The 25654-nt window shown below is 40.2% G+C and overlaps 1 protein-coding gene across 1 annotated transcript in view; it reads right to left on the bottom strand.

The window, feature by feature from the left end:
- Positions 1 to 9992: 9992 nt before the first annotated feature.
- The window catches only part of gfra4b (GDNF family receptor alpha 4b), a 101798-nt gene continuing 86136 nt past the window's right edge, over positions 9993 to 25654 (bottom strand). Inside the window, exons 5-8 of the mRNA XM_088343561.1 lie at positions 24619 to 24728; positions 20527 to 20661; positions 13306 to 13472; positions 9993 to 10989 (exon numbers count right to left, since the gene is read on the bottom strand). Of these exons, the coding sequence (XP_088199687.1) occupies positions 10852 to 10989; positions 13306 to 13472; positions 20527 to 20661; positions 24619 to 24728 (550 nt within the window). The 3' untranslated portion in view covers positions 9993 to 10851. The remainder of the gene's footprint in view (positions 10990 to 13305; positions 13473 to 20526; positions 20662 to 24618; positions 24729 to 25654) is intronic.

The following is a 25654-nucleotide window of genomic DNA, read 5'->3' as shown; positions in this document are numbered from 1 at the left end:
TTTTATAAGAGTTGTTGCTAAGCTTAATTTTAGTCCCTCTACTGCTAGTTTTTGGTTAAAGTGAAAGATTAGTCGTGTTAATTGTGTTGAAATTATAATTTATTTACTGTAAAAAAATTCAGAGAGCTATTCAATGTTTTATTTAATTTTAACAAATGTTTGCATTATTAAAAAAAAATTTGCGCCAATTTTTAAGCTTTTACAGTAAATGGATATCGGCTCCAAATATCAGTTATCTGATGCCTCTTAATACCAATAATCGGTATTGGTCCAGGAATACCCATATCGGTCAATCACTACAAAGTACTAATCTCTATCTTTGACTGACTGCAATTCTATTGATTTGCTTTTGTGCTATTTCATGCATGACTATATATTGTAGACTGTTTCTCCAGCTAGCAACTCTGACCTTTCTTTCAAACATGCTAAGAACTGAACATACGTTGAGGAAAAGCACATGGTCAAAGTTGGGGTAAGGTCATGCCTGGGTAGACTAAACTAGGAAAAAAAAACGACATTGCCAATTTATCACCCTCAATTGCACCCCTCGCATGTTTCACAAAGTAGGCGCAATGTTTACTAGGTGCTGATCTGTCCAACATGAGCTTAATTCCCGGTGACACCGTTCTGGAATATCACACATCTGTGCAATGAAGCTGTAGCTCAGTTTTGGATGCTACTTTGGTTTCGCAATCTTTATGTCCTACTCAAAATGTCCACAGACAGTCTGTGAAATACGGTGGCAGATAGTCATTGTAAAAGTGCCTCTGGAGGAGGCCAGCTTAGAAGATTGCCTCCACGGGGGGAATTTCATGCGCCGGGCAATCTCTAGAGCTCCCGCGAGGCTCCGATCCGGGTCTGTGGGGTTCCAGGCCAGTGACTGATTTGCTGTCATCGCTGTCCAGCTGCTACCAGGACATGAAGGTGTGTTGCGCTGCAGATGTTGGCAGCTGTCTCCTGAACCCTTTCGCGTCGTTTTTTGTAACCGTACACCGGTAAACTGAAAACACATGAGCGCATTCATTCACACGTGCAACCAACTAGTTGGTAGGACTTCTCTTCTTGCACGCAAATGAGAGTGCAAGCAAACCTGGCGAAAGGCTAATTTTAATTAGTTTGGAACATCTTGAATGGCTTAAAGCTCCTCAGAATGTGACCGAAACCATTCATCCACCTTCTTTACAGCTTTCTTTCATTAAGGTCAATCTGGAGCCTAAAATCTCAGAATCATGATGTTGACCTACAGGCCAGGAGTCCACCGAGCTGCCTTTAATAAAACAAGCGGGAGTAAAATGAATTATTAAGTAAAAAAAAATCTGATCCACGAAAGCATAGAGCTCTGTGGATTTATGACTCAAGCTTGGTATATTTTATGACATAAAATAATATCTAATTTATTTGTAAAGCCCTTCTCACACAATGAAATTTAATGAAATAAGCAACATATTATACACATTATTATATTGTATATTACATATTTACAATAATAAAAAAGGGTTATGGCTAGTTGAAATTACATTTGTTTTTTACACTTACATCAGTTTTCACAATCATGATTAGCGCACATCAACTTTTGTTCACTAAATGTTGCGTGCGTTCGAGGCAACAACAAAGTTCATAAATAAATACAATTTATATAGTCAGTTTGGGAGATTTTCTAACTTGATTTTGTAGTGGTTTTCCTGCCCCTTTGATAAAAAGAAGTCGGGGTCAGACAATTTATGACATGGGACAATATCCAAGTGGACAAAAAGTCCAAAAGCGCCCGATAATTTCCCTTTTATACTGTACACGTAATAAGAAAAAAATAAATAAACTTTGTTAATTATTTTTTCCATTGCTCTTTTAGAAGAGATTGGAAAAAACACAAAAAGGTAATCTCTATTACCAAAATAGTTATTGATTCCATTTGTTGATATTGATACCAGCTTGGAAGGACCATCAGAGGCACAAAAATAGTATGTCTACGGCTCTGAGTGAGTTAACTGTTTGGTGAAAAAAACTATATTGAATGTATTTGGTAATAAACAGGTAAAGTGAATGTAGACAAATACAGTGCAGCTCAGCCTGGACGTGAGTGGAGACATGCTTATAGGAGTATTTAGAATATTCTATTTTATACTAGATATAATCAGATAAAATTGAAAATGATTGCTGCATTGAAAAGTGGAATTTAAACAACCTCTTCTGAGCTTTTTAATGTGAGTTAAGCCTACAACAAATACAGTTGTTGTTTTTATACCATAGCCCGATTAATTTCACTCTGTTCAAACCGTTACTGTTTCACTTGCCTGGATAATACATTTTCAAAAACAAGAAAAACAATTAAAGTTTGGAGAAGAAGAAGTAAATGGGTTAAACTGCGGCAGCATGATGGCGCAGTGGTTAGCGCGTGTGCGGCACAGTTCTGAGGTCATCCGTGCGGAGTTTGCATGTTCTCCCCGTCCTTGCGTGGGTTTCCTCCGGGCCCTCCGGTTTCCTCCCACATTCCAAAAACATGCATGACTGGTTATTTGGCCGGTCCAAGTTGTCCCTAGGTGTGAATGAATGAGTGAGTTGTCTGTCACTGTGTGCCCTGCAACTGGCTGGGAACCAAGGTGTCCCCTGCCCACTTCCCAAAGATGGCTGGGATGGGCCCCAGCACCCTCTGCGACCCTACTGAGGATAAGCGGTACAGATGATGGATGGATGGGTTCAACTGTTATTAAATCTGTTGCTCAAATGGAAACACCTTTGTTCGTCACGTTTGACAGAATGAAACCCAAACTGAATCAATAATTGATGATTTTCTTGAAAATTACAAAGCATTGCTTTAATGCCGTTACGTAATAATTTTACCAGACGATTCCGGCCTATACTTTGATTGCAATTACAGGTAATCACATTACATTGATTGTTTATAATGAAGATAAATTATTTAAAAGACAATTACACTCGACGGGAGACTTTTTTGTTTGGAAGTTTGACCAGCATGGAACTGATTGTGTTTGAGTGTTTAAAGTTCCGCTGTGTTTGTTTAAGAAGCAGAATTTCTCAAGCTAAAGCGGGCTCATTGTCGAGATGCGTCTACATGCTTCATGTATATCCGCATTTGCATGACTTCACATCTGGAGGTGGAAATTTGCGCTGAACGCTTGTCAAATACTGAAAGAAACACTGTTCTATAAATATTCACTTTTGCATATGTACAAAAGCATGACGAGGCGAAAGAGGATTAGGAGAGCTTTGGTGTTGCAAATTTTACCAGGACTGGGCAGCGTCTTGCACAAAATGCTGGTTGATGCATTTGGATTGAGAGAAAAAGACAAACAACTCTATCGTGTAGTTACAGGCATACAAACAGGAATTTGCTGTTTACACATGCAGTTGTGAGTCATATATTTGACAGAGTTTGTATGATCGAGTAAAGAATGCATTTCGAAGTTCCGACGTCCTTAAGATTTTTTTATTCTTGATAATAGAAACAAAAATCATCCTAATACATAATACATATATGTATGTATATATATATATATATATATATATATATATATATATATATATATATATATATACATACACACACATGTTTTAGTTATGTGATTAAAGTGTACATTCCTGTCGGGACCAGAACAGAGACAGGAACCACTTGGGTACGTTTCTCTCTGTTTTATTGGAATGAAGGGAAAGGATTCTACACGCGATCCGGTGGTCGCGGGGAGCAGGTTGCTCTGAACTTGGAAGTGGTACTTCCATGGCGAGCGATGGCGGTGTCGGGAGTGTAAAAAACAGGTCAGTAGTTGGGACAGGAGAGCAAAAACCGTGGTCGAGATCAGAAAATGGGTCGAAGCCGGGAAACAGACGGGAGCCAAAACAGGAGTGAGTCAGGGTCGAAAAGCTTGCCTAGCATAAACTGAGGTTTGCAGACGGACTGACAAGAGGTGAGAGAAAGACAGGGGTTTAAACAGTGACAGGGAGCCAATCAGAGTCCTATTCAAACCCACTCCTGTCTGTCACCTGTGTTCAGTCCGCTTGCGGATCTCAGTTTACACTAGGCAAGCCTTTTTTTTTACCCTGACTACAAGCTATTTTTTGCTTCTGTCTGTCCCCCGGCTTCGACAGGTTTTTGATCCTGATTACATTTACTCTCCCGTTCCGCCTTTCGACCTTTTTTTGTCCTCGACCACGTCTACTCTCCTTTCCTGACTTATGACTCACTTCCGGCTACGGATCAGTTTTTCCGTTCCTGACACTGCCATCGTTCGCCACGGGAGTCCCACTTCCGCATTCAGAGCGACCTGCTTCCCGCGCAAAGCGATCACCGGATCGTGGGGGGCAACCCTTTCCTTTCTTCCAATAAAACTAAGAGAAATGTAACGCAAGTGGGTCCTGTCTCTGTTCTGGTCTGTATTTATGTTACATATTCAACGCCAATAAAATAAGTTAGAAAATTTGTGTTTTGGGGTGGTTTTTTTTGGTGGAGGAGGTTATAATATGTGTCTTATGTTGTTAATTAATAAATGTATATTAGCTTCATAAGAAACGTAGAGGGGGGAGTCAATTTCAAAGCCCTGGGGTTGGGCGATTTATCGGCCTAGTCCAAATTTTTACTTTTACTATTAATTTTACTATTAATTGGATTTATGCAAAGTAGCAGTTATGAATAAGGGGCTCGGTTGTGCTGCTGACTTTTGAACTTCGTATGAGAAGGCCTAGATCTGATCGTTTGACCTAGTTATAGGCAATTTTTGACAAACTCAAATCAACTAATCCACTTCCATCCAAACAAACTGTTACATTTCTTTACCATTGTTAATCATCCCCCCAACGGGCATCCATGTGTGCTAAAGGGAGGCCACCTCTATTGAATTCGTATTGTCTGTACATTTTGTACGTTGTCAATCAGTGATACAGTAGTAGATATTTCTGGGAGAAATGAGTTCAGTGTTTAACAAAGGTGAACTCTGAAAAACTTCTGTCCTCCTACAATCGTTGACCTGTGATCACATATTCCGGTGGAGTAACAGCAGTAAGAGTCAACATATAGCACATTTGCACCAATTATCAAGTAGATCCATTTCAATTATTTCTTCCACCTTTTCAGATTGGGCAATCTCGTACCAGGGTGGGGTGAAAAATTCACAAGAATTGCAAAGAGTGTTAAAGGTGTGTTGAAACCGTGCAGGTAGAATGATTCCGTGGTAAATAACATGAGGCTTCAACGCCCCAGAGCAACTTTAGATTGTTCTTATTGATCGGTGTTGGATTCAGAGACGCTGCCGGCAAATGGGTATAGAAATAAGAAGCGCAGGTGAAAAGAGTGAATTATAACAAGCGGTTGTTTTTAAATGCATGGAAAACATCGGGTATTGCCAGACTGGATGAAGAAAGAAAGATGCAGTATGTTTTCTTCTGTTGCTTATTGCATTTCAGGATGTTCCTTCCAAGTGCAGATGAGCACTAAAAAACATACGGTATGTACAGTGTTAAATGTTATGAAACCTGACCAAACCTCAGTTGAGTTTTGCTGATTTTAAAATGATCGTCATTTCTTCCCCCTCTTTGAACAAATGTGTATTGCACAAGTTCCCTAAAATGACAAAGCCTAATCGAGAACAGAATGCTAAAATGTGCGTCTTTAGCAACTTTTTATAGTATTTTCAAAGACCCGTGTTAGTTTATTAGAGTCCGAGTGTAGAACTCAACCTATTTTTTATCTCAGTTATTTTTTATTTTATTTTTTTTACGTCAATTGTCTTTAACGGACTGAACATACTCTAAAAGTCGCTAAAACTCTAAAATTCCGACTTATAATGACATGTGAAAATGAACATATAGTTTTCCTGTATTTTTCACAGGTGTTGCGGTAGTCAAAACCCGCGAAGTAGAAACATTTTTTTATTAGATATCAGTAACATATAATATACAGTGGTACCCCTACTTTAGAATATCTCTACATACGAAATTTTAGGTTACGTAGTACCTGAACAGGAACATATTGCCTCTAGTTTTAGGATATAAAGTCAAAAATTCAGTACAGTCCGCGCTGTAATAAACCCCTCACAGAGTCTCCCGAGCCTGTCAACCCAAGCACGCACGTATGCTCGCAGCATGCTCTTAGTGTCACCGTCTCAGTTCAGAGTTAAGAGACCAACTAACTCAAGTCCAAAATATCCCAAACCACACAGGTATGTTAAGTTATTTTTTTCCACCAGTCAAATGTAAATATTTAAATGAGTGATGGTATCTTTCAACCTCAGATGATGAAAAGCAGACCAAATTTGTTCAAATATTGAACTATTGCTTCAATTACTTTCATCTGTAAACTCACCCCAAAAAACATTCCACTTACCGCAGCTCTCAACCATCCGCCTCCGCTCTAACAGTCCTTACCTCGGTTGCTCTCTCCCCCACGCCTCCGACTCCCCACTAATCCCATTTCCTAACCTTAACTCCAAGCAGCCATCACTTTCAGGAGTCTTAACACTATATGGTACTGCAATTAAAATGAGCAATATATTCAGTAAAAATTGATTATTCTGAACAGACCTTCCGCACAACTGCAACTCAAAAGTTTCACATTTTACACACTATTTTAGACAAGAGGTCGAAGACCCAAAATGTTGAAAGAGCCATATTGGACCCCCAAAACAACAGGAAGGAAAATGTGTCTGGGGCTGCAAAAAGTTAAAAGCCTTATATAAGCATTCTAGTTAATTCAACACACTATATTGGCCATGAAGCGCATCCTGTGGAGAATGATGCACCACGTGACTACTCGTTGTAGGATACCGCCTCAAGTTTAACTTCTTTGAAATGTTCAGGGTTGGGTAGGGTTACTTTAACTGGATTACTTTCAATTACTTTTGGATTACTACAATACCAAATATGCTAATAAAAGACAAAAGAAACTAAATATGAATAAAATGACTAAATTTTGTGCAGGCTTGGGGAGTAATGGAATACATGGAACGGCAAAAATGATGTTGGCAAGCTGTTTGGATTGATATTCATTTTGTTTCTGTCGCATTTTATGTTAGTTTGGCCGGAGATCAAAGCGATCAAAGCCAGGAGAGAAAGCTTACCACGTGTTGTGAGTCATCATTTTATTCATATTTAGTTTCCTTTGTCTTTTATTAGCATATTTGGTATTGGAGTAATCCAAAAGTAATTGAAAGAAATCAAGTTAAAGTAACCCTACCCAACCCTGAAATGATTGATGAATTACAGTGTGTTTCATTGTTTTGATAACATTAAATAAATGTATTAAAGTAAATAATTTTTAATGTCATTTTTATTTTTAAGGATTCGAAAAAACAACGAAATGGAAAATGCATAACGTGCCCCTTATCTGGGCAACAAAAAGAGTGCAATAAAATGCAGCATGCTTTTGTTAAAATAAAACAGCAGCCTTTTAAATAAGGTCAAATAACTAAAATAGAATTAATACAATTTTAAATTGATTTCTGTGCAAATGTCAAACAAGTCAGTGCATAGGTAAAACACAACAGCATATATTTTTGTCTCTCTTTTGATAGCAAACCAACAAACTCATCTTTGTGTCACGACCAGAACGGAAACAGGACCCACTCGCGTAACGTTTCTCAGTTTTATTGGGAAGAAGGGAAAGGATTGCACACACGATACGATCTGGTCGCAAAGAGCAGGTTGCTCAGACGCGAAATTGGTATCTCCGTGGCGAGTGATGGTGGTGTCGGGAACCGAAAAAACGGGTCAGTAGCGGGGATAGAAGAGCAAAAACATGATCGGGATCGGAAACAAGTCGAAAGCCAGGAAAGGAGAGTAGACGTGGTCGAGATCAAAAACGGATCGTTATTCGGGGCGGGAGAACAGACATGGTCGAGATCAAAACAGGTCATAATTCGGGACGGGAGAGCAGACGTGCTCTAGCTCAAAACAGATGGTAATGGGAAACTAACAGGAGCAAAAAACAGGTCAGGTGAAAAAGGGCTTGCCGTGTAAAAACAGAGATTCGCAGACGGACCGACAAAAGGGTTACTGACAGGACCGAGTTTAGATACTGACATGGAGCCAATCTGTCAACAAGCTGCAGCTCGCGCCACGCGGGCGGGGCCAATTGGGCGCCATGGCAACCGTGACGCTTTGGGCATGATCAACAAAACTCGGGTAATATCCCTGAGTGTATTTCAAAATATGTATCGACGGAAATCAGAAATCACCTAATAAAAACAGCTACTTTGTTACTAAATAAGCGCTTATTACAGGATTGCGTTCTTACACATTTAATGTAGGGAGAGGTTGAGTTACATTGTAACACTGCCCCATTTAAAAGTAGGGGAGCTTGCTCTAACACAGAAAAGGCGGGAGACGGGAAAACAAGCGAAGGAGAAATGCGCCGGAATTGGTATTGCATCTAAGTGCTCCAGGCAGGGGTTCAAGCCTCAGAGCAACGACTTCACGTCACAATATATGAGTTTGCTGTGTTCGAGGCGAAAATCTGTATCCCGTCTCATTGAAACCCGATACCAGTGAGAGAGCGTCAGTCAAAGCAGTCACTTCCCACTTGCGAACTCTTCCTTCTCGTCTCGTACTCTCTTAGATAAAACCCCTCATTGAAATGTAACATTTATTCTATGCAGCATTGGAAAACCTTAGTATGTGTCATGTCTGTCCTCTTACTGAAACGATATTTCCAGAAAAATATACATCTTCCCCGTTATTTTTCAATTTCTAAACTTTTTTGGAAAAGCCCAGGGAGCCACTCGGCAAGGCTAAAGAGCCACATGCATCTTACACCGGCCATTTTGGAAGAAGCAAATAGAATAATAAGTAATATTAAAATAAGTCCTGAAAATTCTGGATTACAAGCCGCTATTTTTTGCTACACTTGGGCTATAAATAAAGCACAGGCTATGTATAAAACAAAGCGGGTAAGTCTGGAAATATGTTTTGCGCCCTTTGAGAGAACTTGTTCCACGTTTTTCCCGACATTATCACAGGAGCCAAACAGAGGTTTGACAGTACTTTAATGAATATTGACAATCTACTCACGATAATTCAACTTTTTCACCCACAAATCACGTCCTCGTTTTATACTTCCAAATTGAACAGTAGTGGAAGTTATCCTTCTTTAACGCTTTTGAAAGATATGTCTATTTTAGATAGCTGAAGTTTACTTTCACCCTTGAGGAACGATTAGAAACAAATGTCCAAAAACAACCAATGACAACTCAAAGACACGACTTCCACGTCTGTGTTGCAATCTGGCATTATTCTCAGTGCAGTTGCCCTGGCGCTGTCGTCACATTTCACGCAACGCAGTCCTTATTTTTGTTTTCTTTCAGCACAGTCGTGAATATGTTCTCATCTTTGTATTTGCCATCTTAAACGGTCACATGATGCGAAAACAGGTGATCTTAACAACTCTGAGCGGAACTGAAAAATGACAGAGCTTAAAAACGTGTCAGTTGTGCGTGGGCACAACACCGTTTCCGTTCAGCAGCCAAAGGCATCGACGCCAAATTCCCCACGCAGTTGGCGTCAGGTGCTTGTCGGGCTTCAAATGTAAAAAAATGGACCTACATTTTTTAATTTTCATAGCTGTTTAAGCCTGCGGCTTTGAATTCGGTGCAGGTTGTACAAAGAAAAAATTGTTCTTAAATTTGATCATTCAGCTTTTAATCAGCTGCAAAGGGGCATTCAGCACTTCCTGGACCTGTTTCCAGCCAGACGCAAGTCATATAGAAATAGACGACTATTTTGGCTTGCCAGTCAACCTGCCATGAACGTTTTGGTACATGTGAAGAAACCGGCGTGCCAGGAGAAGACCCACACAGGCATGGGGAGAACATGCAAAGTCCACACAGGGAGGCCAGTAGCTGAACTCAGGACCTCTATGAGGCAGACATACAACCAGTCATCCACCATGCTGCCTCTGCATGACAAATTATGATTACATAAGAGGGTCAAATTTGTTTTGATTGTCAGTGGACTTGCTGTTATTTTCCAAATACTTCGCAAGGAACACAATACCTTTGAGTTGATAAGTTTCTTTATTTGAAGAAAATGAGTTCCCGGAACAGAAAATACTTTGACAGACTCTTTACACATCTGTTATATCTCACTTTGTGTGTTCACGTTGGCAAAGCTTCAAAAGGCAAGCCACTTTGCTCGCGTCTGCAGTGTGTACTTTCACTTTGAGAACGTGGAGGTTATTACACTCACAATCACTTTTTTTGTATAGCAGCCAGAGGTCGAAAGGAATTGTCTTTGGAGAATTGGCTGATAATTCCCTTTTAAGAGCAAGGGCATGTTTTATACTGTAGCTCCAGAGCTAACAAATAAAGTGAGCGTTTGACAAATGGCGGTGGAGAGCATGATTGTGGTGTCAAGGTTTGTCTTATGCACTCCGGGCCGGACGCTGCTGCAGGACACCGAAGAATCAGGGCATCTGTCGGCCACGTCGGAGTAAAATGTTGCTCCATTGTCTTTCCGCCTTGCCCCCACCCACTTTTCTCCCCTAGTATTGATTAGAAATAATGGTCCTCTCGCAGTCACTTGAGGGGTAGTGCTGTTAAAGGGCCACGTGCTCTCCCCTCCTCACACACGGACTCACAATAAGAGCTTCTGTCGGTATCCTCATCTACGTATCGTACATATATAAATACGTCGCTGGATAACTGAGAGTTAAGTCAGTCTTTACCCCAGGTTTGCCATTTCTCCATCATAGCAACAACTACAGTATATACAACTGTACACTTGTGTCCGTTCAGGTTCCGACTACCTAGACACGAAAATAGAAATGGAATTGCTGTACAAGGGAGGCGAGAGTAGCTGCACACTTGGTCGATCCATCCTCCGTAGCCGGTGGGGAATGCTTCCCTACGGGTTTTAGTGTCCGCTGTCCAGCAAGGCAAAGGACAGCAGGCTGATGGCTACTGGAGGCAGGAGCCCAAGAGGGGACACGGAATTTGGGAGGCTGTTGGACGGCAGAGAAGACTGGCCCACCAGGAGTTCATTTCCCATGGCCTAATGGGGAGCACAAACAAATTAAAGATTACATTTTATCCAAGATTAACCTATTGAAATACCTAAGAGTGATACAAAATGTAGCTTAAATAAGGCAAGCATGTTCTCCTCATATGAAGATTTTGCCAGGCCGCCAGGGTTTAATTGCTCCCGCCAGAGTCTCATAATCTTGTATTCTTACAAAATTGAATAACTTTTAAAAAAAATATGTACTGTAAATGCAAAGTTTCATCAAAATAGCTTTTAGATTTCTCGTTATATGAATGATCGCTCACACCAGAATGTCATTGGTTGTTGCTGTGTTTTACCTGCAACTGCCTGCCTTGTGATTAGACGGCTGGGTAAAATGTGACGTTGTCGAGTGTCGCATTTTTAAATTCTTGGCGATTAGATAAGATGGTTTAGCCCCAAGCTTTCGGTGCAGAAATGCTGCCCAATGCTTCGTTGCACTGCTGGCATTTTTTAACAGTGTAAAAATGCGGCCCTCATATCAGTAATTTGGTATATTTACTATAAATAGTACAACACTATTTATTTTCAGTCTAATTAGATGTTGAGCACATTTTTCTCATTAATCTCCTGTCTCGTTTACCATGCGTTGTGGGTATGATCTGTTCGCTGTATCATTGCCTTTCATACCTATTGTATTAATGATTACAGAGTTTGCAAGGGCACACATTCATTATAGATCTTGTTTTTATAATTTTGCTCTAAAAATGCACCAGATAGATGTGTTTGAATTTAAAAAGCACATAATTTTCTTCCGTCGTAACATCCCCGGAACCCATCAAGATTGTCCACCTACCAAAGTCTCACAAAATTGGGAAACACTGAGTTGGGAACAGTGTTCGGACTAACACTGTTATAAATAAAGTTTTTGAGCAATGGCGTTATTATTTCAGGATCAGGGTAATCTAACAAATTATTTTTTCCGCCGTTATGGTTAAAAGTGGTGCGTTACTGTTGCTGCAAAACACAAACGGCGGCGTTCCCGGCACACCTGACGCCGCCTTCAGGAGCGCAGCTTTCCACTCTCCTTAGAGTTGTTTACGTCACATCTTTTGGGTCATGTCAATATAGCGACTACCATAAAGTTAAATAGCAATTATAAATACAGTATTTACTAACCCGCAGAAAGAAAAAGCAAATGAGGGCTGAGTAGTGTAAATTGGGAGCACTGATTTGACAGCACCCGACTCCTCTTATGACTTATGACACTTTTTTCTATATATTTAATAATATTGGATATATATTTCCTGTGGTTTACATTTTTTACCTTTTTTCTTTTTTTCCTCTCTTTTTCCCTTTTTCATTGTATTTTAATTTTTGCTTCTTTTCTTCTATTTTTGCCTTTTCTTTTTCATTTTTCGCCCTTTCTAAGTCATTCTGTGTACAATGTAACATAATGTTTGGTAATGTATGTATCAAAGCAACTAAAACAACCTGAAGAGCAGTTTGGGTATTGAAAGAGTCGGCTCTTTTTAGTAAGCCAAGCCAAAAATGCTGGTTCTCTATAAACAGTCGCAATTGCCATTTTTACTCCTAAACTCTGGTCAAGGACAGTAACAGAAATGGTTACTTTCCCTGGTAACAAGTTACTTTTACTATAGAGTTATTTAGGTACCAACTCAGCTACTTTTTGGAAGAAGTATTGGGTAACTATAACAATGAACTAGTCGGGAATAAAGGGCCACAGGTGGTAGAAAAACTATAGTAGTTATCGTATTTTTCGTTTTTTCTCTGTCTTTTTTTTAATGTTGCCAAATAACCATACCACTGATAATGGAACCAAGGGTAAAATTAATATCACGAGTGGGATACTTTGAAATATGGTCTCATGCTGAATACCGGTTTAAGTCTTTCTTTTCTGTCATTAGGATGAACGATGCATTTATATGTTGTCACACTTGAGACTATTCTATATAGTCTTAGTCAACAAAACCTGTTTTTGTGTCTAGTTTTGGTTTTAAAGCGAATCTATGAAATTAGCACCTGTCTTTGAGACTATATTAAGAAGTTATTAGTCCACCTTTTTTGGCTGTGCTTTAAAACAGCATCAGATTATTTCCTCAACTGAGGCAAAATGGAAGCAGGTTTACATTTATCCATCTGGTTCAGTTCAGCTACTCCCTCTCAGTCCCTGTAAAATAATGTTTAGGTTTTGATTATTTTTGTCTCATTACTTGTGAACTGTTTTTAAAACAAAACCGTGGGATTCTCAAGTTCCCCTCGGGGCTAACAAGCATTCACTGGCGCAATAGACATTATTCCAAGCAGAAAGAAAATGTGAGTAATGGCAAGCGGAAGACAACACACCTGTGTGGGTATTTTAGTATCCAGAATGTACCCCCTTGTTTGTATGCTTTCTGGCGAGGAAGTACTGCTCCTGTTTTCTCTGCTGCGGGGCGCGGGGCTTAAAGTATCGGACTGGCCCGCCGTTGGCTGTTGGTCGGATTCACTTCCAAACGCCATTAAGGCATTCCCTGTTGTAGGAAAGACACGACAGGACATGAACTGAAACTGCAACCACACTTTAAATGTGTTATACTTTGGTTGAGTAAGGCATTTTTAGGTTGTTTTAATCGTAGATAGGCATTTTAAAATAATATCGTTGTCAAAAACGATTGCCCTTGAACAATCCTATAAAATGTGCCTTAAATCCCAATCCAAGACATACCTAAAGAGAATATGATCTCTTAAGGTTACACTCTGAAGTTTTGTCCCAATCTCAAAAAAACCCTGCAAGTACTCCTAACTCTGAGTAATCCAAGGTGTAGCACATGGAAATGAAAGGTTTTTATTTTCATCTGAATGTTTCTTGCAACCACGTGCCTGCTAAAACATGGGCCTCTTAGCTGAAACACAGCTGGGACAATCGCATGAAGCCGTACCTGGTCCCAGGTCATATTTGATCACAACCTGGAAAACTAAATATTGTATTTTACACATTTTTCTAAGGGTATGTCGAAGCGTAGCTAAAAGTGGCCATTTGACCAAATTACAACTCTAAAACCTCTGCAACTGTGTGTTTTATTTTGGCAAATATTTAGACATTGTGAAAGAGTAGTAAATGTTTGACTAATCTTTCCAGAGGTCAGTCACTGATTGTGCACACATGCGTTTAATAATCTCGTGTTAAAATGGGTTCCATTACGCACATTTACTTTCGGCTCTGATTTGAATACACATTGTAAATATCAATACATTTATTTTAGGAATTTCATTGGATAACCAGTATGTCAATCATAATTTGAATTAGTCACTACTGGATGAATAATATAGAAGCCATAGTAGGTCATGTATTTTTTCTCAATACAGGCTGTGGCAGGCTAAGGACTGCTTGCAATTGGTCGAGAATGGTGTCAATCAAAATTTCATAGGCTAACGGCCATATTGGAAATTATTTCATGATTCATTTTTATTTTTAAAAGGAAACTATAGGGCAAAACAGCAGGATTACAACAAGGAACATCAAACGATGCAGAAATGCTTTTAGGCAGACTTTTTTTTTAATCTGTTGGCATTATCCTTTGTCTTGGAACAAATATTTTGCTTTTACTGGACTGTCCTAAATCTAATAAGACCATGCATGCAGAAAATCGTTTCATGAGCTGATTATTAGAGCACATTATTTCTGTGATCAGCACATTTTGAAATGGTCATCATATCCAAGAGCTTAAGCTTTCCAATGATCTTTGACATGAGAAGACACGTCTTTGTTTATCAACAGTCTGACGCCCCGCCGTCGGACCGCTGAGTCTTTAAACTACAGCTGTAATTTTCTAATGTAGCTTATATCAGGACTGTGAATTGCAATAGACCCGAAATCCAGAATTAGGTTTTTAAAAAAGCAAACATAGGCTGCACTTGAATATATGGTGACTGTGGCTTTCACAGACTTAGCCCAAAGCCAATTCCCCCTCCGATCCCAGGTCATGGTCATACCACCAAAAGCTTTTAATATTTTCTGTCCTGCTAGAACCTTTAAAAAAGGGTTTCATGTAGGTCAAAGGTGCTGTTTGGAATTTGGATTTTTTTTAACTTTCTAACACCATCTTCTGGCTTAAGTCATCATTGCAGGCTCTGTCAAAATCCTTTTGTGGCACCTTCAAGTACGTGCATTCATTAGAATCGCTCGAATAAACTCATTTTTGGGGTTTGGGTTGGCACCTGGACTGTATTTGAAACATATATTTTCTTACTTTCACCATTTTCATGCCGGGACAAGCATTAAATCATTCTCCACCCCTTTCCTCCCACGTCCCTCCGTTCCTGCTTTTTAATGTGTTGAGTGTCCCGAACGGTGTTGCTAAAGGAAGATAAAACAGATAGGCGCGGTGAAAAAAAAGGCTCTTTGAACTCAGTTTGGGCATTTTTAACACATCCTTGATAGTTAAAATATTCTACTTTCACCGTTTTGAGGACACCTCAAACGAAGCACCTCACAGTAGGTTACAGGCTTTGTACGTGTGCTTGAAATCCTTGAAAATGCTTGAATATTAATGTTGTGTTTTAAAGATTCGAAAGGTGCTTAGATTTTGGTGAAGAGCTTGCAAATGCTTACAATTGTTGCCATGTTTTACAGCATTCTGTCTTTATCAGCCACGCATTAATAGAAGAAGAAAAAACAAGTCTAATTAAAAATCACACCGACATGCCTACTCAGGTTACTTCGCTTTGCCATTGCATTTTTTTTCTTCCCTCGTGGCTGACGGCATTTGGCATTAGTTTGTATTGCGTTGTCATGTGAAGCATCATCAGGACAGATGTATCAAACCAAGATGCCGAGTAATTGAGAAATTTAAAAATTGGCTTTAAAGGTCTTGAATTAGGCAATGAAAAATGTGTGCATACCCTGAGGTTAACTAATATCTGCAAATAATGTTCGCAGTGCCAATTTTTTGCGTCGTTCCTTCTTCCTGAAACTTAAAACGACTTCCAGGTTTGCCGTAGAAAGGACAGCAAATACTGTAATCATTACCATGTGTAAGATTAGTTCGCCCTTTTGTCAGGACCAGAATGGAAACAGGACCCACTTGGGTGAGATTTCCCACAAGTTTTATTGAAAGAGAGGTGAGGGCTGCGCCCACGATCCGGTGTTCGCTGGGCGCAGGAAGCAAGTCGCTCTCGTACTTGGATTGTGGTCCGAACACAGAAGTGTATCTTCCGTAGTGAGAGATGGCGGTGTCAGGGGCGGAAAACTGGTCGTTAGCCAGGACTGGGAGAGCAAGACGTGATTGGGGTCAGAGACGAGTGGTAAGCCAGAACAGGAGAGTAGATGTGGTCGGGAACAAAACGGGTTTGTAAGCCGGGACAGGAGAGCAGACATGTTCAGGATCCAAACAGATCGTAGCGGGAAACAAACGGGAGCAAAAACGGGACAGGCGAGAGTCAGGGTCAAAAAAAGGCTAGCCTAGTATACACGGAGATTCGCAGATGGACTGACAACAGGGGGTGACAGGACAGGGTTCAAATGGTGACAGGGAGCCAATCAGAACCCTAATCATTTGTCCAACGTAGACTATATATAAAACCGTACCAAAACTCTTCAAAAGTGAAACGTCATCAACACATTTGTAGTGACCTCGTGTCTACTGGGACTTGTAAATAAATAACTGTGTGAAGTTTTTCTTACGGAATCAATTTATTTTAGCTGGGATTGTTTACATATGAATCACTTTTCCTTCCAGTCAGGCAGTGTTTGGGGTAGGCCTTCCTTTTTTCCCCTGCAAGGCGATAGGATCCTGTTTTTATGAGGAAGGTATTTACTTATATTATGTAGATGATTGGTATTTTAGGGCATGGGGTTTCTGCTTAAGTGACTGATATTCATTCGGATATGGAGTTCGGACTTTACTGGCAGCGGATCGACAGAAAAAAAGCTACGAAAATAAGCATCAGTATTCGCTCGAAGCTGCCGCACTTGCACCTGCATCTCCACATCGGCCTCATTAACTCATAGAAGCTTCTGACATGGCCAAACAACTCAGAGACTCTCTCTGTATCTTTTCTAGGCATCAGGCCCAAGAGAGCTCCTCTCATTTGCCACGTCGAATCGGGTGAGCAGTCGGGTGAGTCTTGAAAATGATTTTGCTATCAGGGAGCAGCGGTGCTTCGTAACAATTGGCAAGGCGCCATTACTTTTGGCAGGTGCAAGTTGCAAAGCTGCCTCCTGCAAGAACTCATCAACACCTGCGAAACTAGTGTGAATACTGTTACAGAAACCGGTGACAAAATAATGCCAGGTTGTTTTACAAAGTTTCCTTTTCTTGCAACAAATCGTGGGGAAATGGGCGATTATTGAGATGGATATGAGATATCTCTCTCTCACTCTCACTCTTTATCTTCCTCTCTCTCTTACCCTCTCTCTGTCTCTCTCCCTACGCCCTCTTTGTCTCTACCTCTCTCATTCTCTCACGCTGCCCCCCTGTACCACCCCTTTTCTCTCTCTGTCTCTCTCTTACTCCCTCTCACCCTCTTCCTATATCTACCCCTCTCTCTATATCTTTCTCCATCTACCTCTATCTCTCTCTCACCCTGCCCCCATCTCAACAACTCCGAAAAGTTGCCTGCCCAGCCATAAAGTTGCCTGCCCCATTTTTCACAACTTGAAACACAATAAGACGATTCATCGCAGGAAAAGATCATTGTTGCAAAGTATTAAGGATTGATAATCAGAATATATAACAGAACAACACTTTAATATCAAGTTTATTATAAATCTACTTATAGCATTGATTGCATGTATATGACATCGCTGTTTTCCATCTGCCGTCAGCTTGTACCTGTATTTACTCATCTTCATTCATGCAATGTTTGCGTTGCGTCGTCTGCTACAAGCCACGTGAACTCCTCTTTCCACGATGCTTTTTATGTACGTTTACGTTTTGTAGCGTCATACATTTTGTTAGCTTCTTTTGAATCTTTCTTCTGGGGCTGAGGTTTTTGCTTGATTCCTAACCACTTTCTTTGTGTTCTCTGTGCGTCTACTTTGTAAAATGATATGCAAGTGTGCGACCTTATAACGCTCAGAAAAGTCCGGAAGCACCAAGTTATTCGATGCAGGCTTCTGATCGGCTGCCGAGTATGCAAACTGCTAAAAACGAACCGAAATTCTGGAAATTCCAAACAGAACGAAGATTTCGAAATCGTAATAAAGCAAACGTTTGATTTGAAAACAAATCTTTTGATTTTTTTTTTCTTGAAAAAGTTGTCGGCCACCCAGGCGTTTTGTAAGTTGTACGCCCGACGTAAAAATCTGAAATATTGAACTTTAGTCGATGTTTTTTGTTACTTTTCTCTATTTATTTGGATTATATAACTTGGGGAAAGTGTTTTCAAATGTCATATCTTAAAAAATAGCGATAAGTGTAGAAAAAAAAAATATTTCATGATTTTTTAGGTTTTTTGTCTAGAACGTTGCGACTCGCGACGTATTTCGGCAGAGCCACGTTTTGCTAGACTTCAATTTAAACATCAAAAAGCTCTTAATTTGATTTCCAATCCCACCTTCTACTTAGATGTTATTTGCAACAGTGTGGCGCAAACAGTGTGAGGTAAATGAGGAAGACTAAAACTCGCCGGATATTTAATTATGTCTGCACCAGAGAAAGAAGAGGGCGGGTGGGGAGTTTGATTAAAAATGCACCGGCATTTCAGCACAGTGGCACACATCTGTCCACGTCATCCCGTGGGCTCCATCCCACGACAACAGCGCTCGGATTTTCTGCGTCATCTTGTCTGGATGCATACCAGCTCAAGTTATTAAATTGACTCTCTCTGTTGAGTCAACATTATATATTTTAATTCCAGGAGAGTTTTTTTTAAGCTAGCTGTAAATGTCAACAACTTCTATTGAGATTTGTTTAATAACTGTTGAAATATAGAATACGGATGAAGGCATAGGGGTCTTCATCAGATCCAAATAATAAAATTAAGATGAAACCATAAAAATAATATACTCCTAATTGTAATATTTTAAAGCAGGGGTCCCTAAACATTTTTTTAGTCGTGGTACCAGAGACAAATGTTAATTTTTTTTCGCATTTCACATTTTACTATGACAATAAATTCTGTTCTTCTATTTTATCCAAAGCATTGCAAGTGACAAATTTATTGTCATTGTAACATGTGAAATGCACATTAAAATTAACCTTTGTCATAGGTACCGTGACTAAAGATAACGTGATAATGGAATACAACCCAATGCCTTTTCATATGTGTATTCATAAATAAATGACGACAACGACGACATGTCATCTTTATCCTTGGCAGTCCAGTGTTAAAAGTTTGGCTGCGATCCGGGTTTGAATCCGGTTACAACAAAAGATACTCATCCAGACTTTGATTTATTTTTTATCATGAGTTCTCTCTCTACCGCTAACCAGCACCAATTATCTCCCTGCTCTGTCACTTAACCCTGATCTGTTCCACCTGTCTGTTCTCGTTTACCACTAACTATTTTGAATTCCCTGCCAATCAAGCTCTGTATTTAAAGCCTTGCCTTACAGCCTACCTTTGTCAGATCGTCTGCAAAGCCTACACCCGGAACCTGTGTGTCTACTCTTCTGACTCTGAACCTTGCCCGTTTGACACTTCTGCCTTCTCTTCTGCGACGGTCTTCCAGACTCGTGTTTTACCTCCTCCAAGACCTCCAACACCAACTTTGTTGCTCGGTTTCCTCTTCTTTCCATCTTTCAAGCCATCTTCCTTAAAGGTAGTCCTTAATCTCCACTTCAAGATTTCTCTTCACTCCAAGACCCTCTCTCCCGTTTCCCCAATCCCTAAATCAACTTTATTAAAGTGACGCAATTGTGGTCCTCGTCTATCTGATCCGTGACATTTTTTAAGTTATAAAAGAATGTGCGTCAAAATTCTCTTTGGTATTGTTTAGGGCAGGGAGGACAACTTTTCTCTAGGGTTGGATCTAGACTTTCTTGTCTTTAGGCGGGCCGAATCCGTAAACATAATTTCAACTCAAAATATTTGGCTTTGATTTTCGTTCAGCCTACTCTCGTAGCCATCCACCCTTTATCTGCACCGTTCATCCTCACTAGGGCCGCGGGAACTTTAGTAGGCTGCATATTATACGCACAGATGACAAGGAATCTTTTCCATGCACAACACATTTGTTCACAATTGACACAAAGAAAATATGTTTGCTATTGAATGTGTTAAATGGTTTATTTTGACTGTTGAGTGAATGCAGTTTTACATCTGAACCAACTCAACACTCTGCATTTATTCCCCCCAAAAACATCATAAGTTTTGATAGAAATGACCTACAGACTTTTTTTTGACTTACTCAGAAATTTATGGCAGGGTGGATACACCCCAGGGGCTGTATGTTTGACATGCCTGTTTTAGGGGGACGGACCAAATGTGGAGGCGAGCCGTATCCAGCTCGCGATTGTAGTTTGGGGACTGTTAGAAAGTATCAAATATGACTACCATATATTTAATTTAAGGTGTAAAAAATATTTCATTTTTGCTTTCAAACCCGCCAAACGGATGAATGGTGCTTAGAGGTCTACTTACGGAGACAGATGTTGTCAGTGAAGTCATCCAGAAAGTCTTGGCATTCTTGCTTCTGGTTGCCACTGTTGGAGCAGGAGCACCACGGGGCCACGCTGGAAGTCGCGTTGTCCACGTAGTTTGGTGTGATCGTGCTACCTGTGGACGAAAGCCGCCTTCTTTAAAAAATATTTAAATGACTCATTTATTTTTAAAACTCTCCTAAGCACCGACCCCTTGTAAAATGTATGTACTATAGTGTGCTTTTTTTCCACTTTTAAGTTAATCCCCAATTTTGGAAAATGCAAGATGTGAGGAAATAGTACAATATTTTAATATAAAATTCCATTAGTACATTCCAATTAATTTCCAAAATGCGTCATTTTGAAAACAGCATGTCTTTGTCATCCTGAGCTGTGATCTCATCGGAGGAACACTAGCACCCTAGCTAGTCACTCACTATATTGTTTTACGTGTTAATTAGTTGAAGACTTAAGTGTTTTTGAAAAATTTTGTGGAGAATGCCTAGGCGTTGTGTCATAGTTGGATGCAGTAATGGTGCACCAAAGGGTAAGAAGCTAAAAAAGGGCCTAACTGACAAGAAAAATACACCGCCAACACCGAGCTAACTGGGCCTGTCAATGAAATGGGGCTGCTGCCTTGGCGAAAAAAACGTCACTATCTCTGACCAAAACAAAGAAAAGCTACGGCAATAAACTCAAAGCCAACTGGTAATAAAACAAGGCACACGGCAAAACCAGCGCTAACGCCAGGCTCGATGGTTCAAACAACACGTTTTGGGCAGCCAACGAGTGCCAACCCAGAGCAATCAAAACAGGAAAGCCCTCGGCAGCCTTGACGCTAATTAAGAACTAGCAGCACAAAATTATACCAACTGCGACACGTTTCAATAACCAAAAGCTACAAATGCCTAAATAATAGCAGGAATAAGCAGTATGCAATCGTTGTTCACTACAAGCACCGACAATAGTTTGTTTTGGAGCTTGCTTCATACGTTGTGTTAATGGGATTCACCATTTTGAAAGTTGTGTTCCTTCAATGACGTCACAGCTCTACAGTAAACAAGCCTGATGGGTCAACTTTTAAGATTACATTTCTCGACTGCACTGGCGCTCAGATTTTTTTTTCCTGCATATTTGCATAAGTAAGAGGAACGTTACACGTTCTATGCCTAATTGGGGGAAAAAAGAATTCAGTTTTGAGAATACCTTTAAAAAAAATCAAACACCTCTATTTTTAAAAGCTCTCCTAAACACCCACCTTGTGTAAAATCGAATAAACGGTGTTGTACTTTTCACCAAGAGGTCGCACCGGTCTAAAGTCACGAGATTTGTCTTGTGTGTGGGATTTAGAGTGCCCAGTGAAAACTTGCCAAGTGTGTGCTTGTGCTTTGGGGCACCTGCTGCATGATTTTATTTTTGCTGCTCTCAGATTCCTATTCCATTCCTTTTTATGAACATTTATAGAAAAAGCACAGCCAATTTAATCATGCATTATTAGGGTTGTCCTATACATTTTTTCTCAGGTTTTTCATTCATCCACCCCCCAGGTGAAATATTTTTTGGGGTCAAATACTCCCTAACCAGTGCTACACTAAGGAACTTTGTAATTGTAACTGTAATGTAATCATGTATCTCCATCTCATCATGTATCAAATTTTAAGTTACTGTAACTTGTTCTTCCAGGTAAAAGACAATTTTACTTATTCTAAGTATGAATTATCGTATCTAGCACATAGTGTCACGGTTGCCCATGGCGCTCAATTGGCCCCGCCCGTTTGGCGCCAGCTGCGGCGCGTTGACTGATTGGGTTCCCTCCTATTTAAGCTCAGTGCTCTCACTCACCCTTTGTCAGTTCATCAACGAACCTCTGCACCCGCAAGACGTGGGTTTTGACTCTGTCCGGTTTCCTGCTTGTGTTTCCTGTCCAGTATCGTTCCCGTTTATTTTGTCCTGTTTAATATCGATTTCCAGTTTCGTTCCCGGCTATTTTGTTCTGTTTGTTATCGATCTCAAGTGTCTGGTAGTGTTCCCGTCTAGTTTGCCCTGTTTAATTTGGATCTCCCGTGTTTGGTATCTATCTATAATCTCGTCCTACTTGTTATCGTACTTCAATCTCCAGTGCCTGATATCAATCCTGTCTGTCCCGTCCTGTCTGCTATCGACCCAATCTGTCCGATATCTGCTCGTGCACTTGGTATCGATCTCGCCAGCCTCTGGCTTCCTGTCATTCCAGGCCAGACTGCTGTCTTCGCCCAACGATCGCCGAATCACTGGCATGTGGGTTAACGTGCATGACTGCCCCATTTCCCGCAAAATACAGCTTGTGTGAGAAACGTCACGCATCTGGGTCCTCCTCCTGTTCCGGTTCTTGACACAGTAGTATATTGTTTTGATCATTTTAAGCATTTTTTCCTAATTGTGGTAGAAAATATTCTTTACAATTAGCAAAATAATCTAGCATCTGTTCAATGAGAACATTTTAAGTATGTTTTTCCTAATTGTTTCAAGGATTTGGCCAAATATATACAAAAGTAAATTGCATCATCTTCTTTCAATGGTGCCAGAATGCTTGTAATGTGCACACTGCAAAGACATAAATCATTGAACTCTATTGGCACATTATTTTGGCTGTAATTTATTTATATATATATTCATTTATTTAATTTGTTATTTGTTTTTATAGTAGAAAAGGAGTAATAATTATGACAACATTAAACAAGTATTTGAAATGAGCAAAGTAATCACATAATTAGGGTCGTGGACTATTTTTGCACTACAGTCACTTTCAACTGTGTTTTATCTTATTTTTATTTTATTACCTTGACTCATCTTGAGTTAATCTTGTATTTTTATCCTTTGATAATCGAAATATTATTGTATGTATACATGTATATAGTTTCTTAGATTTATTACCCTGTCAACTGTGTGGACAGCAAAGTAAGAATTTCATTGTGCAGGGAATTGTAGTACTTTACTGTGCATATGGCAATAAACACTTTGAATCTTGAATTTTGAAATTAAGGGATTCTTTTTTTGATGATTTTTTTGAGTAAAACAGGTTGAAATCATATTAGTAACAAAAACATTGTATGTATCAAATAAATTGATAAAATATCGTGAAAAAACATGGCAAAATTTGAAAAAAAAAACATACTTCTAATCAGATTAATCAGACTCCACCGGAACAGAAACAGGACCCACTTGCGTGACATTTACCACAAGTTTTATTGAAAGAGAGAGGACGGGCGGCGCCCATGATGTGGTGTTTGCTGGGCGCGGGAAGCAAGTCGCTCTCGCTCTCGGATTTTGATCCGAACACGGAAGTGGATCTTCTGTAGCGAGCAATGGCAGTGTCAGGGGCGAAAACTGGTCAGTAGCCGGAACTGGTAGAGCAAGACGTGGTCAGGGTCGGAAACAAGCCGTAAGCCAGAACGGGAGAGTAGACGTAGTTGGGAACAAAAAGGGGTCGTATGTCGGAACAGGAGAGCAGACGTGGTCGGGATCAAAACGACAAACGTGACCAAAAACGGGACAGGCGGATGTCGAAAAAAGGCTTGCCTTGAAAAACAGAGATTCACAGACGGACTAACAGAAGGAGAGTGAGAGGACAGGAAGTCAATTTGTCAGCAACCCGCAGTTGGCGCCACACGGGCGCGGCCAATTGGGCGCCATGGCAACCGTGACATTGTTTTGTTAAAAATACAATGAGGTATTGTAAAATGTAGCAAAAAAACCCTTTAAAACGACCAAAATTATGTAAAAACTGACTGATAAAGTATGACCAAAAATTTGGATGATTTATTTTTGAGTAAAGAAATATGGATGGTTACAGTAGATGGTACTTTTTTAGACATGTACATTTTCTAAAACCTGCCCTACCCCTAAAAGTGATTTATTATGTTTTTAAGCTTCATTACTTTTGTTGCACACTTGTCATGCACCGACATAGCTCTCGCCTCCTTTTTGTAGCACAATCCTTTGTCCTCTCACACAACATATGTTGCTTTTACCGCTGTTTTATACAGCCATTGCATCTTTATCTCATCTGTCCATCTGTTCCTCCAAGTTTCTTCCCAAACACGCACTTACTTACCTATGAGTCCTGTGTAGGCGAGGAGGCAGGCTCCATAGTTCCTTTGCTTGCAACCACTGGCAGACACTTCAGAGGGTTCGCAATCGTACTGAAACTGTGCCAGACGAGACCTACGAAGGAAGCAAGGGTTCTGCTGAGCAAGAGCATTTTAGATTCCTGTATCCTGTCACGCTTTATAGATGGTTAGCACATTTATATATAAGGCATACACATTTGTCTAAAACATAAAAGTGATAGAAAGACAAATATATTTCACAAGCCCACCCCAAGACCTGGAATCATTAGTAAAACCCGCTGAGTGTAATGGAGCCGTGGAAAAATAATGACCATGACCAGAGATTGCAATGAACGATAACTCTGATCCATCTGGTTCTTTATCCGCGTTCAATATTTAATGTGCTATTCCAAGAGGCTCTCAGGGGTGTTCTAAGCAATGATGGAGGGTGGCTAAGGCTTGGGGGTAAAACAACGGGTCATTTGGTTGACTGAATGGCTGTTTATTCCTTCTCAAAAAGTCTCAGAAGCAAATTGTGCCGGTTTTACTGGTATTGCAATCGTTTGTCATTTCAATCATCGGAAATGACACGACCCCGGTCTTGGGGTCGACCACACATGGATTACCTCCCTCAAGGTTCTCTGGAAGTGCCGCCCTCCACTACACAAAAGGCGGAATAGTACCCTCGAACGGTGTTTTAGGGGGTACTCCCACTATGGCCATCCTACCATAGATCGAAGACGGCATGGATTTCCAGTTCGGCACACTCGGGAGAGGTATACCTAAACTATGGTAGGGATGATCCAAATATCAATATCATAGTCACCATATTGATATATGAATTTGAAACTTTGCTCCTCTACCAGTATGCTAAAAGCGCCGCTTCTCAATCCATGTTCCATGTAATTTTCCAGGGGTCTGAGCGTTCACACAAAGTCGGTGAGCAACGCTTGAAACAACAGTGAGCCACCAAAATCCCAAGTGTGGCAAGATAATTAATGATCAAACATGTCCAAAACTTGACATCAAGTTACATTTTGC

This window comes from Urocampus carinirostris, chromosome 9 (genome assembly GCF_059441175.1).
Source record: "Urocampus carinirostris isolate Australia breed hairy pipefish chromosome 9, RoL_Ucar_1.0, whole genome shotgun sequence".
NCBI lineage: Eukaryota > Metazoa > Chordata > Actinopteri > Syngnathiformes > Syngnathidae > Urocampus > Urocampus carinirostris.
This window is presented reverse-complemented; position numbering and strand designations above follow the sequence as displayed.